The sequence below is a fragment of the Oreochromis niloticus genome, linkage group LG18, assembly GCF_001858045.2.
Source record: "Oreochromis niloticus isolate F11D_XX linkage group LG18, O_niloticus_UMD_NMBU, whole genome shotgun sequence".
NCBI lineage: Eukaryota > Metazoa > Chordata > Actinopteri > Cichliformes > Cichlidae > Oreochromis > Oreochromis niloticus.
The window spans coordinates 26,748,787-26,770,758 of record NC_031982.2 but is presented as its reverse complement, the minus strand read 5'-3'; the positions used below and the strand labels follow the sequence as shown (position 1 = coordinate 26,770,758).

Genomic DNA, 21,972 nt, shown 5'->3' with positions numbered 1-21,972 from the left:
ATGGCTTTGAGCTGTGTGATGAAGCCAGAGCACCTGGAGAGAACCCACAGAGTCACAGGAAAGACATGCACGCTCACACTGAAAGTCCCCACCTACCCAGTGGACTCGAACCCAGTAACTTCTTAGCAGCACGTGATAACCCCCTCACCACCATGATGGCCAAAAATTTACATTACATTTAACTGTCTGAGATTATGATGTGATGATGATCCAAAGGGTCAAAGGTCAGTTTCACTGTAATGTCTTGTAGTCTTTAGACTGTAATTTAACATTTGATTGGATAGTGACACTCATCTTTAGTGTCTCCCTGTTCCTTCAGAGTGTTCACTACACATACCAGTCTGGACAGACATGGATGGAAAGTACAACTTGAGTAGGCTGATTGGTGTGATGTGCTGTTTCTATCTATCCATCCATCCACTCTATTCTACTTATCCTTGTCAGGGTCACATGGGGGCTGGACCCTATCCCAGCTACCACAGGGTGAGACGTGGGTACAGCCTGGACAGATCGCCAGTCTGAAGCAGAGCTAACCCAGAGACAGACAACCATTCGCACTCACTCTATGGGCAACTTGGAATCTAACCTAACTCAGGACCTTCTTGCTGTGAGGCAAGAGTGCTAATCACTGCACCACCGTGCTACCATTTAGTATTGATGTTCCTGCATTCTCATTTTTTACTAATTAGTTACGAGGACCAACATTTAGACCAAAGTTGTAACAAGTCAGATTTCTTTAAGAACAAACAAAGTGAATGAAAATACAAAAAGAGCAAAAAATGCCCAGAAACTGCTTGGTGCTCAGAAGGCTCATGAATTATTACCTGTTGTAGTTGTAAGTATGCAGTTTCTATGGTTTTAGATGCCTCTTCAAGCTTATTAATACTGAGTTTCTTATTATTAGCAATCATAAATCATAGCCAAACTACAAATGATAGACCAGAATTCTAATAGATTCAAGTGCCCTTTAAAACTATTCTTGAACAACCACATTGTGTTGTGATAAACAGTTCCCCTGTAATGTTCCTTTGCCTTTATTCACTCAGATGTTCTGTCTGTATATTCTTTGGCAGCGTAAATGTAGACTAGTACTGTGCCAAAAATGAAAAGAAAAACAAACAATGGAATTTAAAGGGAGAGGGAGCCAGAGGAGGATCATGTTATTGGGTGATCCCTAAAATTTGGAAGCTCAAGAAAGATCCTTAAAGTGATTTTCAAGTAAACAGATAAGTCAAATGTTTTATGAATGTAAGCCAATAACTGGGGAAGAAACATGCGTGTGTCTGTGTGCGTAAGTGCAAGTGCAAATGTTTTTGGCAGTGTAATTGTGTATATTTGTGTGATTGGTGCCTGTGCTTTTGTAAGTACGCTCATGTGCTCATGAATCTTGCGCGCATTACTTTTTTGGAGTGCCCTTGTGTGTATGAGAGTGTGCGTTTCTATATCTACGCATTGGTAATTGCCCCTGTGAGTGCGCGTGTGATTTCCAATAACTGCTGGGTTTGCTCAGCATCACCTCTACGGTTGGTTTCACGCTGCTACTCTGTTCTGCTGGAGGTGTTTGTGAGGAGAAATAAAAGCAGCATTTGGTGGTGGGGGGGCACTGGGAAATCACGGAGCTACTGTTTACAGCAAACACACAGCAAAAACTGACGCACACAGCGGCAAAGTTATGATCTCCGTGTCTGTCCCACTGTGTCTGTCTCGCTGAGTCCTTTTCTGTCTCTCTCTGTCCGCTCTCGTGTACGTCTCTGTCAGTTAAATGCTGTGTGCTTTGGGGGCATAAATGTTACATAAATTATATTTCCAAAACATCAAATAAACAAGGATGCGGTAAGCATATCAACCCACAGGAATGATGCAGTCGCCCCTCACGGCCAATCAGAAACAAACAGGTCACTGTATTCATGACCTTTGTTTGTAAATGACTGGAGGGAGACATGGCTTTGTAATATGACAGAAAAATCTTTTCTGTAGTTGCTTTGTGTGCCAAGCCTTCCTATATACTGCAGACTAAATGTACCATAGATGCACCGCATTTCTGTAAAGAATATAACTATAGTTAAAACAGATTTGCACTCCGTCCTTAACTGTGGCTGTGTAATATATCTCTCATACATTATCAGAGGAATTTTTCAGGTAATACTTCAATTACCACGTCTGTGTTGTAGGTATTTGATTTGTTTTGATAACTGAAACATTCAAACTTTCACATAAAAGGAAGATATTCTAGGTTTCAGCCTGTAGCTTGAAGGTTGTGAATTTCTGGACTCTACAAGTCAATAATAGATAAAAATTTTGTCAGACATCAAATATTTGACAGTCATGTTCATGCTGCAAAGTAACACAGCACTTTGCTTGTTAAGGCCCAAAAGCATTTGGAGTGGTAAATTAAAATATACGGCAATGTAGATGAATTATTTCTAAAACTATGGAAGCATAAAAAATGTATGCATGAAAGCCAAAATTGAAAATGTTTTTCAGACACCACAATGATGTCTCTTAGACCATTTAAAAAATGTAATGCACCAACTAACTTACTAACTGTCATGATAGCTTAAATACGCTTATGTGATGTCTCACTGTCATAGATGACAGAGGCAGACCGCCTACCCCAGTAACTATTCAGAAAGTTATTACACGTTTTCTTCTTCTCCCAGTGTTATGATTTTATATATTAGTCTTATAAGCTACCAATATCACATAAATGCCTGGAGAGTTTATTACGAGTCATAATTTTTCTCCTAGTACTGGATGTTAGCCATCTATATGCTGTTTAATTTCTATGCCTTTCTTTTTGTTCCTTCACACACATGCACGTACACACAAACACACACAAACACTTTCTTTTTCCTTTTCTCTCTTTGAGGCAAACACCTTTTTTTTGACTCTTCCAGCCACACTTTGCCCTTTGCTGCCTTTTTCGGAAATGGCAAATATATGCGTGCGGCGTACACAACACAACAATGACAGCTACGCATGCAGGCATGCGTGTAAACACGAACAATGCTTTCGCATACACACGTAGACACAGCGTGCTCTCTCTCCTGAGTGAGAGTGGTGTGTGGTAGTTGAAATGGGAGCGAGCCATAGCCCAGAGGCAGAGCTGGGACATGAATACAAGGAAAGGGTCAGCGTGGCAGTTTTTGGGGTGGGGGTTAGAAGCATGAATGCTTCAGGGTGTAGAGATGTGCAGTTTAGGGTTACAAACCTCACAAACTGCCTTTTCATTTCTACATTTGCTTGTAGGAAATTGCATTTGGCCTCTGATGGCCACCTTGGAGGTCTTCGCTGTTTGGAATCAGCAGCTGCGTTCCTCAGGGAGTACTGTGACCATGTCTAATAAGATGACAAGACATCCCACTTTAAAGTCAAGGCAGTTAAAATGTCAGCCGATTTCTTCTTGTTACAAAGACTTCCTTCCTTTTCATATTAACTCAAATTCCAAAAAGGAGAGCGCTGCATGAAAGTTATGATTTGATATGAGTGAGCAGTGTTATTGTTTAGCTCACAGGAGAAGAGACAGCGCTGAAAAGTTGATTGCTGCCTGAAATACCAGTTTTATACATTCCTGTCAGCTGCACTCAGCCTATTTCTTTCTGTTCTTTTTTTTTTTATCCTTGAGCTAATCAAAAACCTGTGAACTGCACTTGGAATAAGAAGTTATGTGATAGATTCACTTGTACTTATCACAGGAAAGACAACTGAGCAAAAAGGGATAGTGGCAAATATTATATGGGGACACACACCTGTACTGTGCAGCAGCGCTGACACCAAGTCAGGTTACCATCTTATTTCACTGTCAGCTGTCAAAACTGCGGAAGAGTTGCAGTTTTATTACAGGTACTACGGTTTCTTGATTTTTTTTTAAATAGTAAAAGTCTTTTTCTAAAAAAGACTGCATTCATCGTTTGGTGGTTGCGTAGATTACGACTGTGATTGTCTGTGCAGAGCAAACCTTTGGCCGAACTCCTTCCTAAAGTAAATCAATGGGCTGACAAAATTTATGACTTTCACAAAGGAGACTACTGTCCATTTCCCCTTTAAACATTTTTTAACCACTAAAGTAATCATTCCCTAACCTTTTGGAAGTGGTTATTTCAACCCAAACAGCACCCTTTTTAAACTTTCTTCTTTCTAATCCTTTGTTAAAGTCTTTTGATTGCAGTAAGCAAGGTGCTAAGTCTTTTCTGTACCCGGCATATGGAAAGCATTGTTGACAGTGTCCGGGAATCGTGTTTTCCATCAAGGCATCAGGTATGGAAGGCCCCCTGACAAAACAAGAGCCATGTGTATTCGTATTGTGTTGTTTCTTTGCAAGTGGCTTTTCATTTGGAGAAAAGATGAGTTTTGAAGTGGAAAAGACAATGCATTCAGTGTTATACAATGACAGCTGTGAAAGTGCTGATGCAGACCACAATACAACATTAAATATGCTCTGAAACATACATCAGCTTTGTGGGAGCAGTCACAATAGACACCAAGGTATACACCATATTTCCTTATGATACCTGGGACAGCCTCCATACCACTGTGAGTCTGAATTAGCAGTTTTGGATGGATGGATGGATGGATGGATGGATGGATGGATGGATGGATGGATGGATGGATGGATGGATGGATGGCATACAACTACTTATCAAGTCAAGTGTCAAGTGAAGGCAAACATTTCTTACATGGTTAATCACCTGCATAAATGTTCACATGAAATCATGTCCTAGGTTACTCATTATGAAAGTCTATGAATTATTTGACAGTACAAATTCACTGGCTAAAATCATCCTTGCTGCTCAGCTTCCCCCTTCAGCCTACACTTCTGTGTGAGATTCTAGTGCAGCTCCTCTAGTCCAAGTCAGCCACTGAATGTTAATATTTCAGCATTAATGCAAAACGTAGAATTTCTTTATAATACAGAAAGACTTGTACACTTCAAGTAGAAATTGATAGGGCTAGTTAGATAGTGCTTGTATTGATGTTTAACAAAGCTCAGCCTGAAGGGGAAAAAAGACCAAAGTGAATAAAAGATATTAAAGGTATTACGGATAATATGCAAGGGCACTGTGGCTTTTATTGTGAAGCTGTGTCTATTGTACCAATGGGTCATTATGCAATGAGAATAAAAAAGAGGAAGAGAAGATATGCCCAAGATTATCCCCAAGGGTAATGATGCAGGGATGTAAAGATGAGAAGGAGAGTGAGGAGGAGGTTGAGACAGAAAGAGACAATTGCAGCAGAAAACAGTGAATAGGAGAGAGGGCGAAGAAAAGTGAGAAATATATAAAAAACATGGAAAAAATGTTCATAGATACAGAGAGATAATGAGGGAAATACTGGAGTACTAGAGGGGTAGTGAAGTGAAGCGGGAGAGGAAAGAGAGAAGATGGAGGGAGGTGGAGAAACAACGAGCTGGGTCCAAAGAACAAAAGAGAGGAGGATTGAAGAAGCTATAAAAATTGTGCATTGCTGCATTGAAAAAAAATACACAAAGAAGGAGAGGAAATGAGGACGGAAAGAGTCAGACTGAATTAAAAGAGGTGGGCTAGTCAAAGTTAAACAGGATGAACTTGGAAACACTGACAAGAAAAAAGAAAAAGAGATTTGAGGAAAATGTAGAAGCTAGAAAAAGAGTAACACAAAGATAATATAAATGTAGAGAAACTCACCACATGCTAGAAGAAATACACGGGGAGTTTGAAAATGGAGAAAATGATAGAGGGGAGAGAGACAGAGGTGTGTGTATGCTGTTGGAGGCAGCGGGTTGGTGGGGTATCCCGTAGGGTTAATTACATCTCTGTTCTCTGTCTGTACAGCTCTCACTTCTCTGATCTGAATCCCTGCTTCAAGCTGACAAACTGCAGACACACGTATTCAATCACAAATATGCACGCAAATCTACTCCAGGCAGCCACAACTTTAAACCCACTGACGGGTGAAGTTAAAATCTAATGTTCTGCATTAAACTGTGAGAGTCCTTGAATACATTTGGATAAAACACTGACATGTGTTACCTACCACTGGCATTGTTGCAGAGCAAAAACACTTCCTGTGATTACACTGGCCAGTGGTTCTGGCCTCTTCCAACACAACGTTGTGCCCAGCCTCAGTGCAAATGCAGCTCTGGAGCACAGATGTTAAAGGTATTAACTCAGCCTCCAAAACAAAAACCACAAATGCACGCTGCAGGATCCACTGCTAACTTTCCACTGTAGACACTGACAGTCCTAGAGGTCTTAAGTTATTGCTCTGACTGATCAGAACTGTGCTGGGAACAGACCACACAACATTATACAGGTGGTTTTAATGTTGTGGCTGATCAGTGTATACCCACGCAGTCATACCCACACATTCATGCATTTCACAGCACACAAACAGAAATGTTTGTTGTCTCCTCCTTCATGTCTTTCTGTCACTACTTCTCTCTTTCTCTCTCCTACACAGATACACACAGAGTAAACACATCACAGCCGGTCCCCTGAGAACATGTGTTGTTCTGTACAGAGTTATACACGAGGAAGAGGGCCTTTGCTCATAATAGCTGTTAATTTTGCATAAATCATGCATAACATGACCCACATGTAAATCACTCAAGTTAGCAGGCACAACCCAGCAGCTCCTTCTTTTTCCACTCAGAAAGAGCAGCAGCTCCCACGTTCATAGTTTTATTTTAAGGTATTCTGTTTGACTTTCACTTTTTAAGATTAAAGACCTAAGAATGCACATTTTTACAGCCTGGGAACATTATCACCTGTTTTTCATAGACCAGGTATGAAAAATTGTGTTTCAATCAGGAGAACTATAGACAAAAGAAGATTGCTGTTTTTCTTTTCATTCATTTTTACTTGGTGGAACTCTTCATACAAGGAAAAAGGAAAAAGACAGAGAGAGAGCAGCGATAAGACCCCAAGTACAGAAAAAGGCAAGAACAACATGGATTAGATTAGCTATAACATGAAAATTAGGAGATGGAGTCAAGGTGGGTCTCTGGGTGGCTTGCAGCAGCTGTTTAAGAAATTTAAGCAATTTAAATATGGCCTGCAAGAACTAACATTAGAATGGATATTTTTGCCTCTGTGTCAGGGTTGTTTAACATATCAGAAGAAATAAAATGCATTAACATTCTATATTCATGTAGTAAATCATACTGTATATAAAAGTACATATGCTTTAATTATTTTGACCCGTGTGCTAGTGGATTGTTTTATCTCACCGTTCTAATAATATGCAGTAAAAGTAAACAGACTTTTAAACAAACTCTTAATCTTCTGTTATGTAGTGTATGTGATACTGCATGACTCCTTGCACGCACACACACATATTTTTCTTTCTTTTATTTGTGTTGGAGCGACTGCTTTCCTGTATGTTCTTTTTTACTCTCCCTTTTGGCAACCTTACAAGATGTGTTGAACTTGTGTTGAACTGTGAGTGATCCATGTGTGCACAGTGAGTGATAACAAGAGAGTGGTCGAGTTGTACCATGCACTGAAAATGCAGCACAGCTTCCATATTCTGTGTGTTGCATTTTGCTTGATTGCGCAGAAATCTGAGGGTGTCATTGTATCTTTCCCAGTAGATTAATGAGAAGTTTAGGGGCTGAAAGTCGAAAGCAGCTTGGATTTTAACCAATGACTGAACTAGTTAAAGTTCTTTTTCCCACGTTCCACCTAAAAATGCCAGTGTTTTATGAACAGTTTGCCTTTATTTGAAACTACTGAATACAGAAGTACATGACTCTACAACTATGATTACAAAACTTTTTACATTAAGAAGAAATACAGTAGTATGGGAAAAAAGAGACAAAACAAACTAAAAAGGTGAAACATGCTGTTAAATGTTTGCTATTTAAACATGTCATAAGAGCCAAAAGCTTAAAGGAGAATTAAAAAGTCTGAGGATGAGATTTTAAACTCTGATGAAAATTAATAACCTGACCTCCTTTGGGGTTTCTATAACTTGAAGCAAAATAAGAGTGAACACAAAACCTAACAGGTTGTTTAAACATTTGAACTAAGTGCAAAAACTGTCCCTTCTAGAAATAATATCTCAACAAAAAGCACAACCAAGCAACAGCCTCTTTAAGAATGGTGAAGTGTGTTAAGGCAGTTTTTCCCTTAAACTTCAAAATAAATTACACAGCTATCAGCTCACAGTCGCCACAGTTGTCTTCTTGAATCAGCATTCAAAAGGAAAGTTGACGAAACATCAAAGCTCTTCTTGTGAAGTTTTAAAATGTCCTGCCTTCATTAAACGAGCCTTCCACACAAATAACATGACAAGTCATGTAATCCTCCTGACAAATCAGTAAATCGCCCTGTTGTTTGCACCTTTGTGGTTGAATCCCACTGAGATGTGTCCCTCAGAGCCACGGCTCGCTTTATTAACCAGTTTTGCCTTAATTAGCTAATAGGATTGTTTTAACCATGATCCAAGAACAGAATAGCCCACGGGAAGACAAACGCAAACTCTGTGGAAGTGTGTGTACGTGTGCACACATATACACACTTCCACAGACTGAGTATGCTACTGCATTTGTGTTAGTGATATAGTGCGTTTGTGCACAACTGCATAAATTGGTTGTTGCATGTGTGAAAAAGCATCTGTCTCTGTAAGTTTCAGTGTGTTTGTGTATGTGTGCACATGCACGTTCGTGTGCATGTGTCATCTAAGGCAGCGCAGTCTCTCTCTCTCTCTCTGCCTTAATTAACGTGCCTTCTTGCAAGACTTTCTCCAGAATATGAAACAATTTTACCTGATGATGCAAACGGCTGAAAATAGCGCCGGGTTAGTGCCTCGCCTCCTCACCTGACACTCTCTCTTTAAGCGAGCGCGTTAATGTATGCCTGCTCTACACTTGTAGTTTTCTATCTGTGTATTTTAGTGGCACTGCGATAGCCAAAAGGCTTATTTTGCTGCAGGAAATGTGTGTGTGTAAGCAAAATCCTTTGTACTGTGTGTGATGAAAAAGAGCAGGCTGTATAACAGCTTGCAATGATGTTCTTGCTACACAAGTGTTCGCTTACACATCCATGCATGTACACACACACTTTTGCACAGAAGCCTCAGTTCAGACCAGGGAAAACCAAAAATGGAGGCAAAGAGACAAAACAGAGAGAAAAGACACAGAGGAATGAAAAATATACAAAATTCAAGCAATGGACTCTTGACCAGCTAAAAAGACAATAATAATAATGAACACTATATATGCATGAAGTTCATGTTTATTCCTGTAAGAGAAATTTCACTCAAACCGGGTTCATATTAAAATACAGTCATAGTAAAAACACATAATAAAAGAAACAATAAAAACACCCTATATTCAATAAAAGCACACAACAAATTACCCAGCAACCTCCATATGGACAAACAGAAGTCAATAAGACCAGAGAGGGACTGTGTAGCTCGATACAGTGCAATAAAAATGCCAGCTCATGGCCAGTTCACAGTGAAAGGAACTTAAAATTGATCCCCCTCTCTGTCCCTCTGTTGCAGTGTGGTGTGTTCGTTTCTCCCAAGAGCCCGCGGACCAGTCAGTGGTGCTGGGAGAACGGGTGGTGCTGTCCTGTGTCGTCTTCAACTACAGCGGCATCGTCCAGTGGACCAAGGATGGCCTGGCACTCGGCATTGGAGAGGGTCTTCGAGGTAAAGGAGGGGAAAGAACAGGGACAGAAAAAAATGCAGCTTCACCCAACTGCAGGGATCAAAGTGAAGTGAAGAAGGGGAATAACTCAGCTACGGTTTTGGTTCAGTTTGGAGTGTAAGAACCCTGACAAAAGCTATTATGGTTGAAAAGTGTAGGGGTTTTTTAACATTAAGGGAATGAACGCTGTACCATGCGAGAGAGAGCTAAGAGCGTGTGAGTGACAATCTGGGCAAAAATGAGTCCTGTATATCATGCTGAATTAGAGAAAATCCCTCACACTGCTGACAAAAGCAGACGCACATTCACATTTACATTTTAAGCCGACACGCACATCCAGAATGACTTACTATGAGTGCAACAGTAGAATATGCTTCATTTTAAAGATGAGGAAACATCACAAGCAGCCAAAAGTGAGAGTCAAAGGGTCAAAGCCACAACAGAAACCCGTTTTTTTTTCTGTATACGTGGAATAATCAGATGAAACTCAGAAATGCAAAATCAAAGAATGAGAGGCCAGGAGAAGAATAAGAAAAGCAAAAAATGTCATTCTCAACTAACCTCACCTTCATTTTCTTCAAAATATGCAAACAAGCTTTTGACCACTGTGGCTTACTGAATGCTAGCATTGCTTATGAATAAGGCTGCTTATAGACCTCTGTCCAGGATAACTTTCAGGTAAAAAAATGAGCTGATAGGCTCACTGAAACAGAATTAAGAATGTGCAGCATATCAAGTATTCAGATTTAACATCCCTATAACACATTAATCAGGTAACTACCATATCTTGTCACCTTCATCGGCTGTGCATTATTGATTTATACAAATGAAAGTGTTGGAAAGAAAGAAAGCTATTCCATTATACATAATATATAAACACATAAATAAAAATGCAAATAAGATGATTACTTTTACAAATGTGTAGTTTTTGAGAAGTATAGAAAACAGCATATAGAAAAAAGAAACTGATGATTTCTAAAAAACCTAACTAACAGTCCATGAAAGCTCCTCTCCATCTGCCCATTTTCTTAACTACTTACCCAATTCAAGTTATTGGAAATCAATCGTTTATTGTTTAAGGCTGCAGTTATACATCCCTACACACCAATTGGTAACTGGCTTGAAATCACTAGCTACTCGTGAAAAAGGATTTTTCCCTGGTCATTTGCTAGCAGTTACGGTGAAATTGATCGCTAAAATCCCCAGTCCCCGGACTAGAGACCAGTCAGAGACCCCCTGGTAAACACAGGCAGCTTCGGAATAACGTGTATTCCCAATCAGCTGTTGAGTCGTTACGAAAGGTTGTTTGCTGTGGATGGAGAAACATGTCTGCTAAACACGTGTTCGGTGCTGCACAAAAATCCTTGTTGCTTTTGCCGCTATAGCAGATTGCTGTGATCACCCATAGTTTTTATGGAAACTGCTGACTGCAAAACCTCGCCAACTGCTCACTTAGCCATAATGAAACGGCGAAAGGTGTCTTCAAGGCAAAGCTGCACCTACTGAAATGTGTTAACTTCAGCAGTAAGACAACTTTTAAGTGTCAAAAATTAAGTCAATACTTTTGACACTTTCATAAGTTTAAAAAAAATTATTCTGTGATCATGATTTTTGAGTTTCTCCAACTCACATGTTATGTTAAATGAATAGGCTTTTTGAGAGTATTGCAAATATACTTTTGCAGTGTAACATATAAGGTCTAAGCAGTATGTAGTATTACTGATCCCTACTAGTTAGCCTGGGGGATGTACCAGACCGTACCAGCAGGTCTAAAGTGCTGTAGCTATGGTGATTGTGGATCCAAAATTTAAATGCAGGATGAGTGAAGGAGTCTGTGGAGAAGGACTTTCAGCTGATCCAGGGAAGTTCTGACAAACCTTCAGACTACTCAGCAAAAGGAAAGCAAGTCTTAGCCCAGGCTATGCTTAGCAGTAATCCACACTGAGGATATTGTTTTGCTGTGGAAAGAGCACTTTCAGAAACTCTTGAATCCCACTAACACATCCTCTGTGGAGGAGGCAAAACTTCAGAGGTAGTGAAGGAGCTCTTAAATTCTCCATGAGAGTCTGAAAGCTCCGGACTTTGTTAAACCGTCTAGGCGAAGATGCGTTTTCATGTCGTGTGGAGGTCGGGGACAGCGTCTGTCTAACAGGAAACCAGAATAAGGGAGAAAAGGTCTGCTGTAATTTGTAATGTAACTGCTCAGCATCCCTGGCTAAGCTCATATATGGTGCTCAAAGGGAGGTTCTGATTGGCTGTTCAACTCTGGACTAAGGATTAATCCTGCTTCACTCCTGCCATACCACATTAGACTAACTCTTAATGCTGGAAAAGTTACTGAGGTGTGATGGAAAAATTGTTCTTCCAGTTTACATGTGTTTTATACATGTGTCAACTGAAGTATCAAGGGATCAGTATTTCACAAACATTGTACCAGAGCACTTGGTGGAAAGGGAGTTGAGCTGGAAGGTGAAGCTTTCTATTAACCAGTCAGTCTTCTCACCTAGGGTCAAGTTTTGAGTAGCAACTGAAAGAATAAAGGCTGCTGAGGTTCTTAGATGCAATGTGAAATATTTTAAAATACCAAGGGGTCTTTGAGAGGACTTGGTGCTCCTTCGTGAATGGATCGAGTTGAGCCGGTCCCGGGTACGTATCTAAATACCATTTTAGCAACTTTGACTGGATGCTTTCACAGTTGATTTTCCATCTGGTATGTGACCCTGTGATTCATAGGGTAGACCCAAGACAGATGATACAACTCATCTGACCTGTGGACACATCTGAATCCTTCATTAGGGGTTGAAGAATGTTTTTAAGGAGAGAAACATTAGAATTGACCTGCTAAGCCTACAACCACCTTGATCCAACTCTGCATAATCCACAGAAAAAGGATAGATGGAAGAAAAACTAACTGCACAGCTTTCATTCATTCTGCCTTTAAAGCTATTTTAAACAATTTATTGAGAAATAGTTAGGAAAGCTTTTATTTATACATAAACATGCTGCTTTTTTTTTTTGCTTTAATGTGCAATTTCATCTTCTCACAAAATGTAAGAGAAAAACTTTTGTATTAGCACTTACAAATATCACATTAGCACTCACAGACTTTCAGCTCTAAACCACCCATCACATTTCTCATAACACTGTAAATTCATCCACAAAGAACGCTACATGCTGTATAGCACGCAAAAAACACCACATACCCATCCACCCACACAGACACGCACACACCGCCCACACACACTGACACAAAACACACACACACACACACACACACACAGTCACACAAGTGATAATCTGACATGTGATGTGAATCTTGTGTTCAACTCAATTTAATTCACAGGTTCAGTAAAGGTCTGCACGTCTCTCTCGCCTTCTCTCGCTCTCTCTTTCTCCCTCACACTGCCTTTATTTCCTGCTCCTTCATCTTTAAAACTACAGCTTCACCATCACTTGCTGGCTTCCCAGATCCCCTCTATTGCTTTTTATTTCTTCACTCTCCTCTCTGTCGGTCCCATCCCCGTCCCTTCCTCCTCCCGCTCTCATTTTGTTGTTGGTAATGCTCTCTTTGTCCTTGTAGCCTTTTACAGCGTGGACCTGCTGACAAACACATTTGATAAACATGTTGTCCTCTTTGTCTCTTTTCCTGCTTCTCAACCATCTATCATCGCCTTCTGTCCATCTTTTATGCTTAGTCGTCGGCTGCCATTCTTCCCGCCGTGACATACGGTCACTCAGCCTTATGCTCATCTCATAACCTGAACCTGAAGCCATGTCGTGAAGTCTGCAAGTTGTAAACATTTGCACCAGCAAATATTATTAATTCATTGGTGATCCATTAAGGTGCAGATGTTTGCTGTATGATGTATAAGTGATTGTTATTATGCGCCCTGTATGATTACATACAGCTGTGGATGACAGTGTAGGCGTACAGATTGTGCAGTGCAATTCTCACCTGCAGTTAGCTCACCCACACATACGCAGGAGATCTGCGTTCATTCACAGACCAAAACAGCTTCTAGACATCACCTGGCTGTGCCTGTAAAATGTCAGATAAATACAGTTTAAATCCAGTTAATATATGATCAGTGTACAGCCACCTACATGTGTGGATCACGTAACAGCGCAAATACCCAAAACACACATGCATCTTCTCACTACCTGCAGGCTTAAGTGGTGGCAGTTTATTGTTCATCCTCAACCTCCTCCTCCTCTCCTCCTCCTCCTTCTTCTCCTTCTCCCCAGGGTGCTTTCACCTCTGTGGTTGCTATGCTGCGAGGTGCTGGAGTGGATGATGTAATCTCCACTAATACTTTTGTCCCCCTCCACCCAACCTCCTTCTTCCTCCTTGCACCCCAACTGCCTGCCTGCTTGCCTGCCTTTGCCATCTGAATCCATGATGTCATGTTAGGATTGGGCACGGAGGATCAATGAGTGCCCCCTAGTGGGATGTCACGCTCAATTATGTCTTTGTCTGCGAGTTGAGGGTTCAAAGAGAGAAAAAGAGGGTGCTGTAATTGGAACAGCGCAGCCCGTAATTCTGCAGGAATTGATGTGGCGTTATTGAATATGTGGCCACGTTTGATCAGTGTTAGTGCAAAAACCATTTAGCTGTTTATCGCTAACTGTGTTACTATACTGCCGTTGTGCGTGTGTCCTCATGCATTCATTACCCCCCTTGTGTTGTTTGTGTAGAGGGCATATCATATCATTGTGATCTCCAGATGCTGTGGTTAATGAAAAAAGGTATTCAATAAATCATGTTATCTGTGTATTATGATAAAAAGCTTTGACACTTTCCCATAAATATGTGTCGCCTTGCTCTCTGTTCTCTGCCTGTGATGGATGTAAAACAATCGGGGTTCAGCATTTATCCATTTCAAAAGAGCTTTTACATTTGCTTTATCCTGTGAACAAATCAGGTCCGAGTCCTCTGTTGCACAGTTACATGAAGGACAGAAATAATATTAAAAACTGGATGAAAGAAGATGGAGAAGAGCTTTTTGGGTTTTCGTTTTTGGTCTTTATATAAAAGACATGACAAGTACCTCAAGGAACCACAGTTTAAATGGTTAGTTCACCAATATTACCGAGAAACTGTTTTTTGTGACGTATGTTCTGTTACAGACACACACAGAGTTTTAATTTATAGTCATAAAGTTTCAGCTTTTGACTGCAACCTCCAGACAAAACAGAGGTGAATGAAATTTGTCTACAGTCTACAAAACATCACCTAAAAAATGAAAGAGTGACATCTCTTTTCAGAAAATAAGAGACTAGATAGAAAGGCCTACTTTCTATCTTGGAATATTACTGAATTCAGATGAATGCCACCTTTAAATTAGCAACATTTCTTTTTATTATCAGTTACTTGTAGCATAGACTAAACTTTTTTAGGAATTTGAGATTTTGAATAGCTTAACCATAATTTTTAACATAGATTTCAATACAATTTCACAAGAAAGGGTAAATGTGAAAAATACCAGCTTGTTTTCTTCTAAGTGACGTGGAAACAAAATATTTCACAACAGGAAATCATCACCGAGTATTTCTAAAAAATATATACTTTCCTCCTCAGAAACAGCAGATACAGATCATTCAGTGAATCCAGTATTGTTGTGATGACTCATGTCTGTAATAGAAGCATTTAATGTCTCTTCCTGCACTCCAACAATCATTTCAGAACAATCAGTCTTCCCTTCAAGTTGGCTCACTATGTACAAAAAAGTATGTGACTTGGCGTCACTGTAATAAAAACAGACTGAAGTAAATGAGTCACAGTGTGAATTATATGCTCTCTAACTGAAAGTTTGCTGGGTTTGTTCAACAGCGTGGCCCAGGTATCGTATCCTGCGTTCTCTTGACATCGGCCAGTACAACTTGGAGATCTCCAACGCCGAGCTTTCTGATGACTCTCTCTACGAGTGTCAGGCCACAGAGGCCGCCTTGCGCTCCAGGAGGGCCAAGCTCAATGTACTCAGTAAGTACCCCGCTGCTACTGATACAGGGGTCTTCTTCTGATGCATTTTTCTGATTTTCCTCTAACTAGTTATGTAATTATGCATTGAATCCTCTCAGTAAATGTTTGGGTTTCCTTTTTGCTTTCATTAAACCAACCTTGTCATAAGTTAATATAAATCTCCCACATCCTTAACATTTAAGTGGAAATTGCAGAAGTTGTTCATTCATTCAAGCCTCTGTGCCAGCTTGCTTTTGTTATAGTCCCAAATGTGCTGTTTGAGAGTCTGTAGCTTTAAAAACAACTGAGCTGCCACTACCCAAACCCTTTCAGGAAGGTGTCTGACAAAAAAACAAATCTCAGTTCAGCCTACACTAATACACAAAATATTGCATGAAAACAAATTAACCAACACCTAGGTCTCACCTATTAGCTTCAAAATGTCCCTGCATTGTGCTGGTTTTGTAAAAGCACAAGAATTCAAAGTAAGAAAGATTTTTGCAGCTGTATATGCAACTTTCAGGTTAGGCAACCAGTATTTCTATTTTTTGCTTACCAAGATTTAGAAGGTTTGGTAATAATTAGTCAAATGGGTGTCACTTACAATCACATAGCACTGCCAATATGATTGATAACCTGGGACATCTTAACCATCGCCATATACTTACATTAATGGGGTAATTCACCCAATGTGTATATATTTCCTCTGACTCTGAGTGCTGTTGGTCCATTTAGATAGTTTTGGGGTAAATTGCCCATTTTTACAGATATTGGCTATAGAGAAGTTGCTTTCCCTTAAATATAACCAAACAAGGCGACAAACCAGTTAGAAGTTTTATGCAGGTCTAATTTTATTCCACCAAACTACATCCAATAACCATACCTCTGTGCAGAAGGTAGCGTGCATCTACTCGTGATGAGAAACTCATTCTAGTGACAGTGTGACAGGGTGTAAACATTAAAGACGACCTCCTTCAGCTGAGCTGTAATGTTAGCTAGCTGCATCCTTCCTTTGGTGGGCGGATGCAGACAGAGGTAAGAAAATAGCTCCTATGAAACAGCTCACAACAAAATTGTGGATTTTCTGAGTAACTGGGTCATGCTTTCTGGAGAGAGACATCGCTGCTGATTTTTAGTTTGTTTGCTTGTTTTTGGCACTTGGGTGAAGCTAGTATCTCCAGAACTGGGCAACTCAAACCATAAAAAATCTGTAGATTAAACAAGAGAGGAAATGCACGAGGAAAATATATAAATTTAATTGAGGGTGAACAACTCCTTTAAACGGTAAGCTTAACCAAGGAGCTAATTGTGTTAAATAAGACATCAATACCTAAAAAAGAAACACATGAAAATCATGCCTCTAGTCTTTTGATATGTATGAAAGGTTAGACAGTATTATGTGTTTTTATGGTGTACTATATGTATATGTAAAGTTTTTTTCTTTATTTATGTGTTCAAACTTACATAAATGTGTCATTTTAAAATATGAATTTGCATATCACCCCTTCAGTCCCCCCTGAGGACCCAGTGGTCGAGGGAGCCCCCGAGCTCTTGCTGATGGCTGGTACTTCACACAACCTGACCTGTGTGACTCGTGGGGCCAAGCCTGCAGCGCACATCCAGTGGACCAAGAATGGCCTTCCTGTGGAGGGGGCCTACCACTCCACGGTGACTCATACACACCCATGCACACATGCAGATAATAGCAGCCACACGTGTGTCTGTGTGTGTGTGTGTGTTTTTCCAGGGGGAGTTTGTAAAGCTCACATAATGATGATTTTGATGATCATGAGTTCACTTGTCGCTGTAAGACTATGTAATACAAACTGTAGAACAATGCAATCTTTGTAATATAATCCACTCTGTCTGTTTATTTGTTTATATGCTTTTTTTTGCTGGAGGCGTGTTATGACGGGTAAATACAGTATGCACACCCTCGGGCCAGGCGGCTTCCCAGAAGTCCTCCAGTCGAGAAATAGTGTGCCGATCATTAGTATTTCACACAAAGCGCTCCTTACTGTTTAGTCAACAATACACTCACCATATTTATTAAGAAATGATTAATGGTTACACATTTTAACCTACAAATCAACAGACAGAAACTTTCAATAGGCTTTTTTTGGCTATAGTAGCAGCAATGAAGGTGCAGAAACATTGCTGAAATCTCTTTGCTAAATCAAACTAAACTACCTTTTTCCCCTCACACTGAGAAACCACGGTTACACCAAAGTTCTTACATTTTGAAATGAAAATTAAGCCATGAAACATACTAAAAGAGGTCACGACAAACTTTCAGTCCTAAATTTCCTGCTCTTTGTCAGCTGTAGAGAGATGCCAAAGTCAGCAGTGTTAACACAGCATGTTGAGTAGATGTAAATGTTAATGTGTAAAAAACAACTAATACTAGAACAAACAAACTAAAAGGCACATTGCATTTCCCTCTTTGGGCTGCTGTGCATTGCTTCATTCATCCATAGTGATGAATTAGAAAATACCACAGACTCTATTTTTATGTCTTTTAACAATTCAGTTGATGCACTAAAGGGAGTTTGCAGGGGCAGCTAATTAAAATTAGTGGTTAAGTAGATGTACTTGTGGTATTTCATAATTTTTGTATTAGAAAAAAAAATACCGTAGCACTTGCACACCTTCTCAACACATGTGTTTAATTACACTCCTACTTCAGTAGACTTTATATTGCGAGTGTCAGCCATGTCCTCTACCCGGAAGCAGAGCACATGCTTTCCAGACATCTCTTGCATTCCTCGCTTTACAGTTGTGACACAACTTGAAAGACACAAAGATCCAAGACATGTTTTATTAACCCACTGCCAGAGATTTTCTTTTATACACACATATAGGCAGGAAATGTATTTGGTGACACCTTGCACACAGTCGCAGTGTTACATTTCTTCCGTGTTCAGATTCCTCGCCATCCCGCATATTCTCCTGTACACATGAAAGCAGGTCTACAAGCGCGCGCACGCATAGACACTCGCTCGCATATGCACACTCGCGCTTTTATATGCACAGAGATGCAGCAGCAAACACTGACTCACGCACTCAAACACAGATGTTTTTACATCTCTTCACAGCCAGCTTTATGCCCCCCACACATGCTCATACATATTACATGCTGCTCTTATATTACCCTGTTACTGACCACGCATTTAAACTACACTGAAAGCTGTACACAGTTTCTTGACAGATTTTGTGGCTGCATTTTAAAAAAATGCCACCTCCTCATTCCAAGAAAGCTGGATTTTATGTTTATGTTGGTCTGAAGAAGATTTATGGCGTCTCTTTTATGACTGCCACTAAGAACTGTTTACATTATTGATTCATCTATCAATTCTTTTCTCCTCTATCTTTCTTTTCCTTCTTAACTTCACATACTTTATATATTTTTTTCTATTTCTGTCCATGGATTTCTATTTATGTTCAATTATTTCTCATCTCTCATGGCTCCATTAGTAACTCACCAGTGTCTCTTTCCTTCCCCCACCTGTCTTTCTACCTTTATTTCTCCTTTTTTCATCCTTCCTCTCTTCTATCTTTTCTTTGATCTTACTCTGTGGGCTCTTCTCCCTAAATTCCTCTTATCCCATCGTCTCCCCTGCTAATGCTTGCCCTGTCTCTGCCTTTTTCTTTGTCGAACAGGAAGTGCTGCCAGACAGGAAAAGGGTTACGACCAGGAGCTACCTGCCCATCACACCAGTCGACACGGACAGTGGCAGCAATTTCACCTGTGTGGCCAGCAATCCAGCTGTACCTATGGGGAAACGAACCACCCTAACCCTCAATGTTCACCGTATGTTACTCTTCCTGTCTGCAAGACTCTAAACACACATAGATGCTCTGGTGACGAAGCAGAACAAATTTTTTGCAGGCAAACTGCAAAAGCTGTAAATATTTTTAATTAGCTGTGCCAGCACTCACCAACTTGAAGTAATTACCAGCAAAAAATAATATACATGTCAGTAATTTTCAATACATTCTCAGATCTGGATGTCTTCCAAATTGATTTAGCTTGATTTGTGTTGTTTTAGCACATATTTGGAGGCCTGAAGCAGTTCAGGAATCTACTGTACTTCATCACCTACTGAACCAGAAAGTTTTTATGGTGAAGAACTCAGGAATTATTGTCAAGAAGGAAAAAGTAGCTTTAATAACTGTTTTACTTAAGATATAGGATCAGTGCAGAAGTCTATAAGTAACCAGTTTCTCCTTGAACGACGTTATATGAATGACAGTCCCATATCCACAGATGTATAAAATCAAACACCTAGACATGCAGCCTGCCTTTCACAAACATTTGTGAAGGAATGGATTGTTCTAAAGAGCTCATTGAAATTAAGTGTAGCACTGTAATAGGATGCCACTGTTCCTCCTAAATATTCCAAAATCAGCTGTGAGAAGAGTTATTGCAAAGCATTTAGAAACTCTAGAAACTCAGACACATTCCCAAAACTCTGCTAACTTAATAACTGCAGGTTTCCAAACCTCCTCTGGCATTCATGCAACATCAGCACAAAAACTGTGCACCGGGCGCTTCACGGCATAGGTTTCCAAGGCTGTAATATGTATGTGGCCCAGTACTTTTGTTCATATAGTATGCAGTCATTATATTATTCACACTCATGATCTCTATATAAAAGATAAAGGCACCGCTGTGAGTTCTGATTTGCAGAGTCCAGTGTTTTTAAGCTTTGGCTTTTTAAGCATTTTCTCCATCAGCATTTTAGAAATTTCAAGCAGAGGGCAGATCTGGGAAACTGGGTGACGCTGCTTGCTCTTTCAGTAGCTGCTTGTCATTCACATGCTAGCTCCACCCTAAGTCATAATCTGCTTTATTGTTCTTCTGGATATTAATGGGGACTGTAATATATAAAATGAGCACACTTTTATATTCACTAAGGACTGAAACTTTCAAATGAGAACAAAAAACTCATCAGAATGTGCTCACTGAGGTCTCAGAGTAAGAGAACCCAGAGTTTTCTTTACTACCAGAGTTCCTTTTGCAACCATAGGAGGTGTCCCTTGTTGAACATTTAAAAGAATGAAGGTTTAAGGTACTTCTCGATTGCCATCTGCTACATGCATATTTTATAAATACACTTTATGTTCACATTATTGTTAAGTTCATTTAGAATATATATCAAACGTGTATCTCTCCCTGTGTAGACCCTCCCACTGTGACCCTGTCCATCGAGCCTCGCTCTGTCCTTGAGGGAGAGAGGGTTACCTTTACCTGTCAGGCCACTGCCAACCCTCCTATCATGGGCTACAGGTCTGGATGTTTTTTTTAATATGTGTTTATAGGTTTTTGTGCACTTCAGGCTATGAGAAACTTTTTGATGCTTGTCCTGCAGAGCAGATAAGATGTTTAAAGCCAATATGTTTTCTTTCATCTGTGTGAGTGCGCTTATACCCTCTCCCTGCTGTTGCTCCTGAATAGCAATTTCTGCTTAGAGAACAGAATTGATAAAAGTACTGAACATTTGTACAGCTAAACGCTGACTTTTATCTTAAGCGACAGCACTGAAGCACTGAAACTGCAAAATGCTGGAGTTTAACACGATGGTTGTAATTTGAGGTTTGAGACTCCAACAGAGGGTCCCTGTGTGGGAACACTGCCAGGTACTTAGGCACTAGGCCTACTGAGTGAACATTAAATGTCATCTAATGGAAGATGTGCAATATGGTTATTTGATTTTGAGTCAGGTATCTGGCAAGATACAGCACGGATAACAGAAATGAAGAGAAATTTCTTGCAATCATTCCCTCAGGTTTTCGTATTAAAGTCGTGTAAATGTTAGCTTAATTGATAATATAAAAAGAATCATTGTCTTATGGTGGAAATCTAACATTTAGATAACCTCAAAAAGCCATTATGCTTTTGAAACATCCCGCTGGGAGGTCTACATAACAATGATTTACAACGCTTAGAAACATGTTGAACTGTGCTGTGTGTCTCACTGTCAGGTGGGCTAAAGGTGGCGTGCTGCTGGAGGGAGCCAGAGAAAGCGTGTTTGTCACCACCGCAGATCACTCGTTCTTCACCGAGCCCGTGTCCTGTCAGGTGTTTAACGCCGTGGGAAGCACTAACGTCAGCATCCTTGTGGACGTGCACTGTGAGTAGAGTGCAAACACTCCTGAGCTGAGTGGGATTCTGATGACATGAATGCGCTTTGTGCATTTATATTGTTACCATACACCATCCGTGTATTGCGCAGAGTAAATTCCCAATAGGCTATTATTGCATGTTCTCTCAGTTTAAATAGAGTTTTATGTCAAATTCCTAAACATAAAGAAATGTTAAAAAGACACTTAAATGAATTAGGTAAATAACAAAATGTGAAAGAAGCAATGTGTTCTT

The 21,972-nt window shown here is 40.1% G+C and overlaps 1 protein-coding gene across 2 annotated transcripts in view; it reads left to right on the top strand.

The window, feature by feature from the left end:
• The window catches only part of kirrel1b (kirre like nephrin family adhesion molecule 1b), an 80,853-nt gene that overhangs the window by 38,548 nt on the left and 20,333 nt on the right, over window positions 1-21,972 (top strand). For both annotated transcript variants that reach the window (XM_013272702.3, XM_013272701.3), the window contains exons 2-7: window positions 9,487-9,636; window positions 15,465-15,614; window positions 17,104-17,261; window positions 19,254-19,404; window positions 20,778-20,883; window positions 21,579-21,727. In XM_013272702.3, the coding sequence (XP_013128156.1) occupies window positions 9,487-9,636; window positions 15,465-15,614; window positions 17,104-17,261; window positions 19,254-19,404; window positions 20,778-20,883; window positions 21,579-21,727 (864 nt within the window). The remainder of the gene's footprint in view (window positions 1-9,486; window positions 9,637-15,464; window positions 15,615-17,103; window positions 17,262-19,253; window positions 19,405-20,777; window positions 20,884-21,578; window positions 21,728-21,972) is intronic.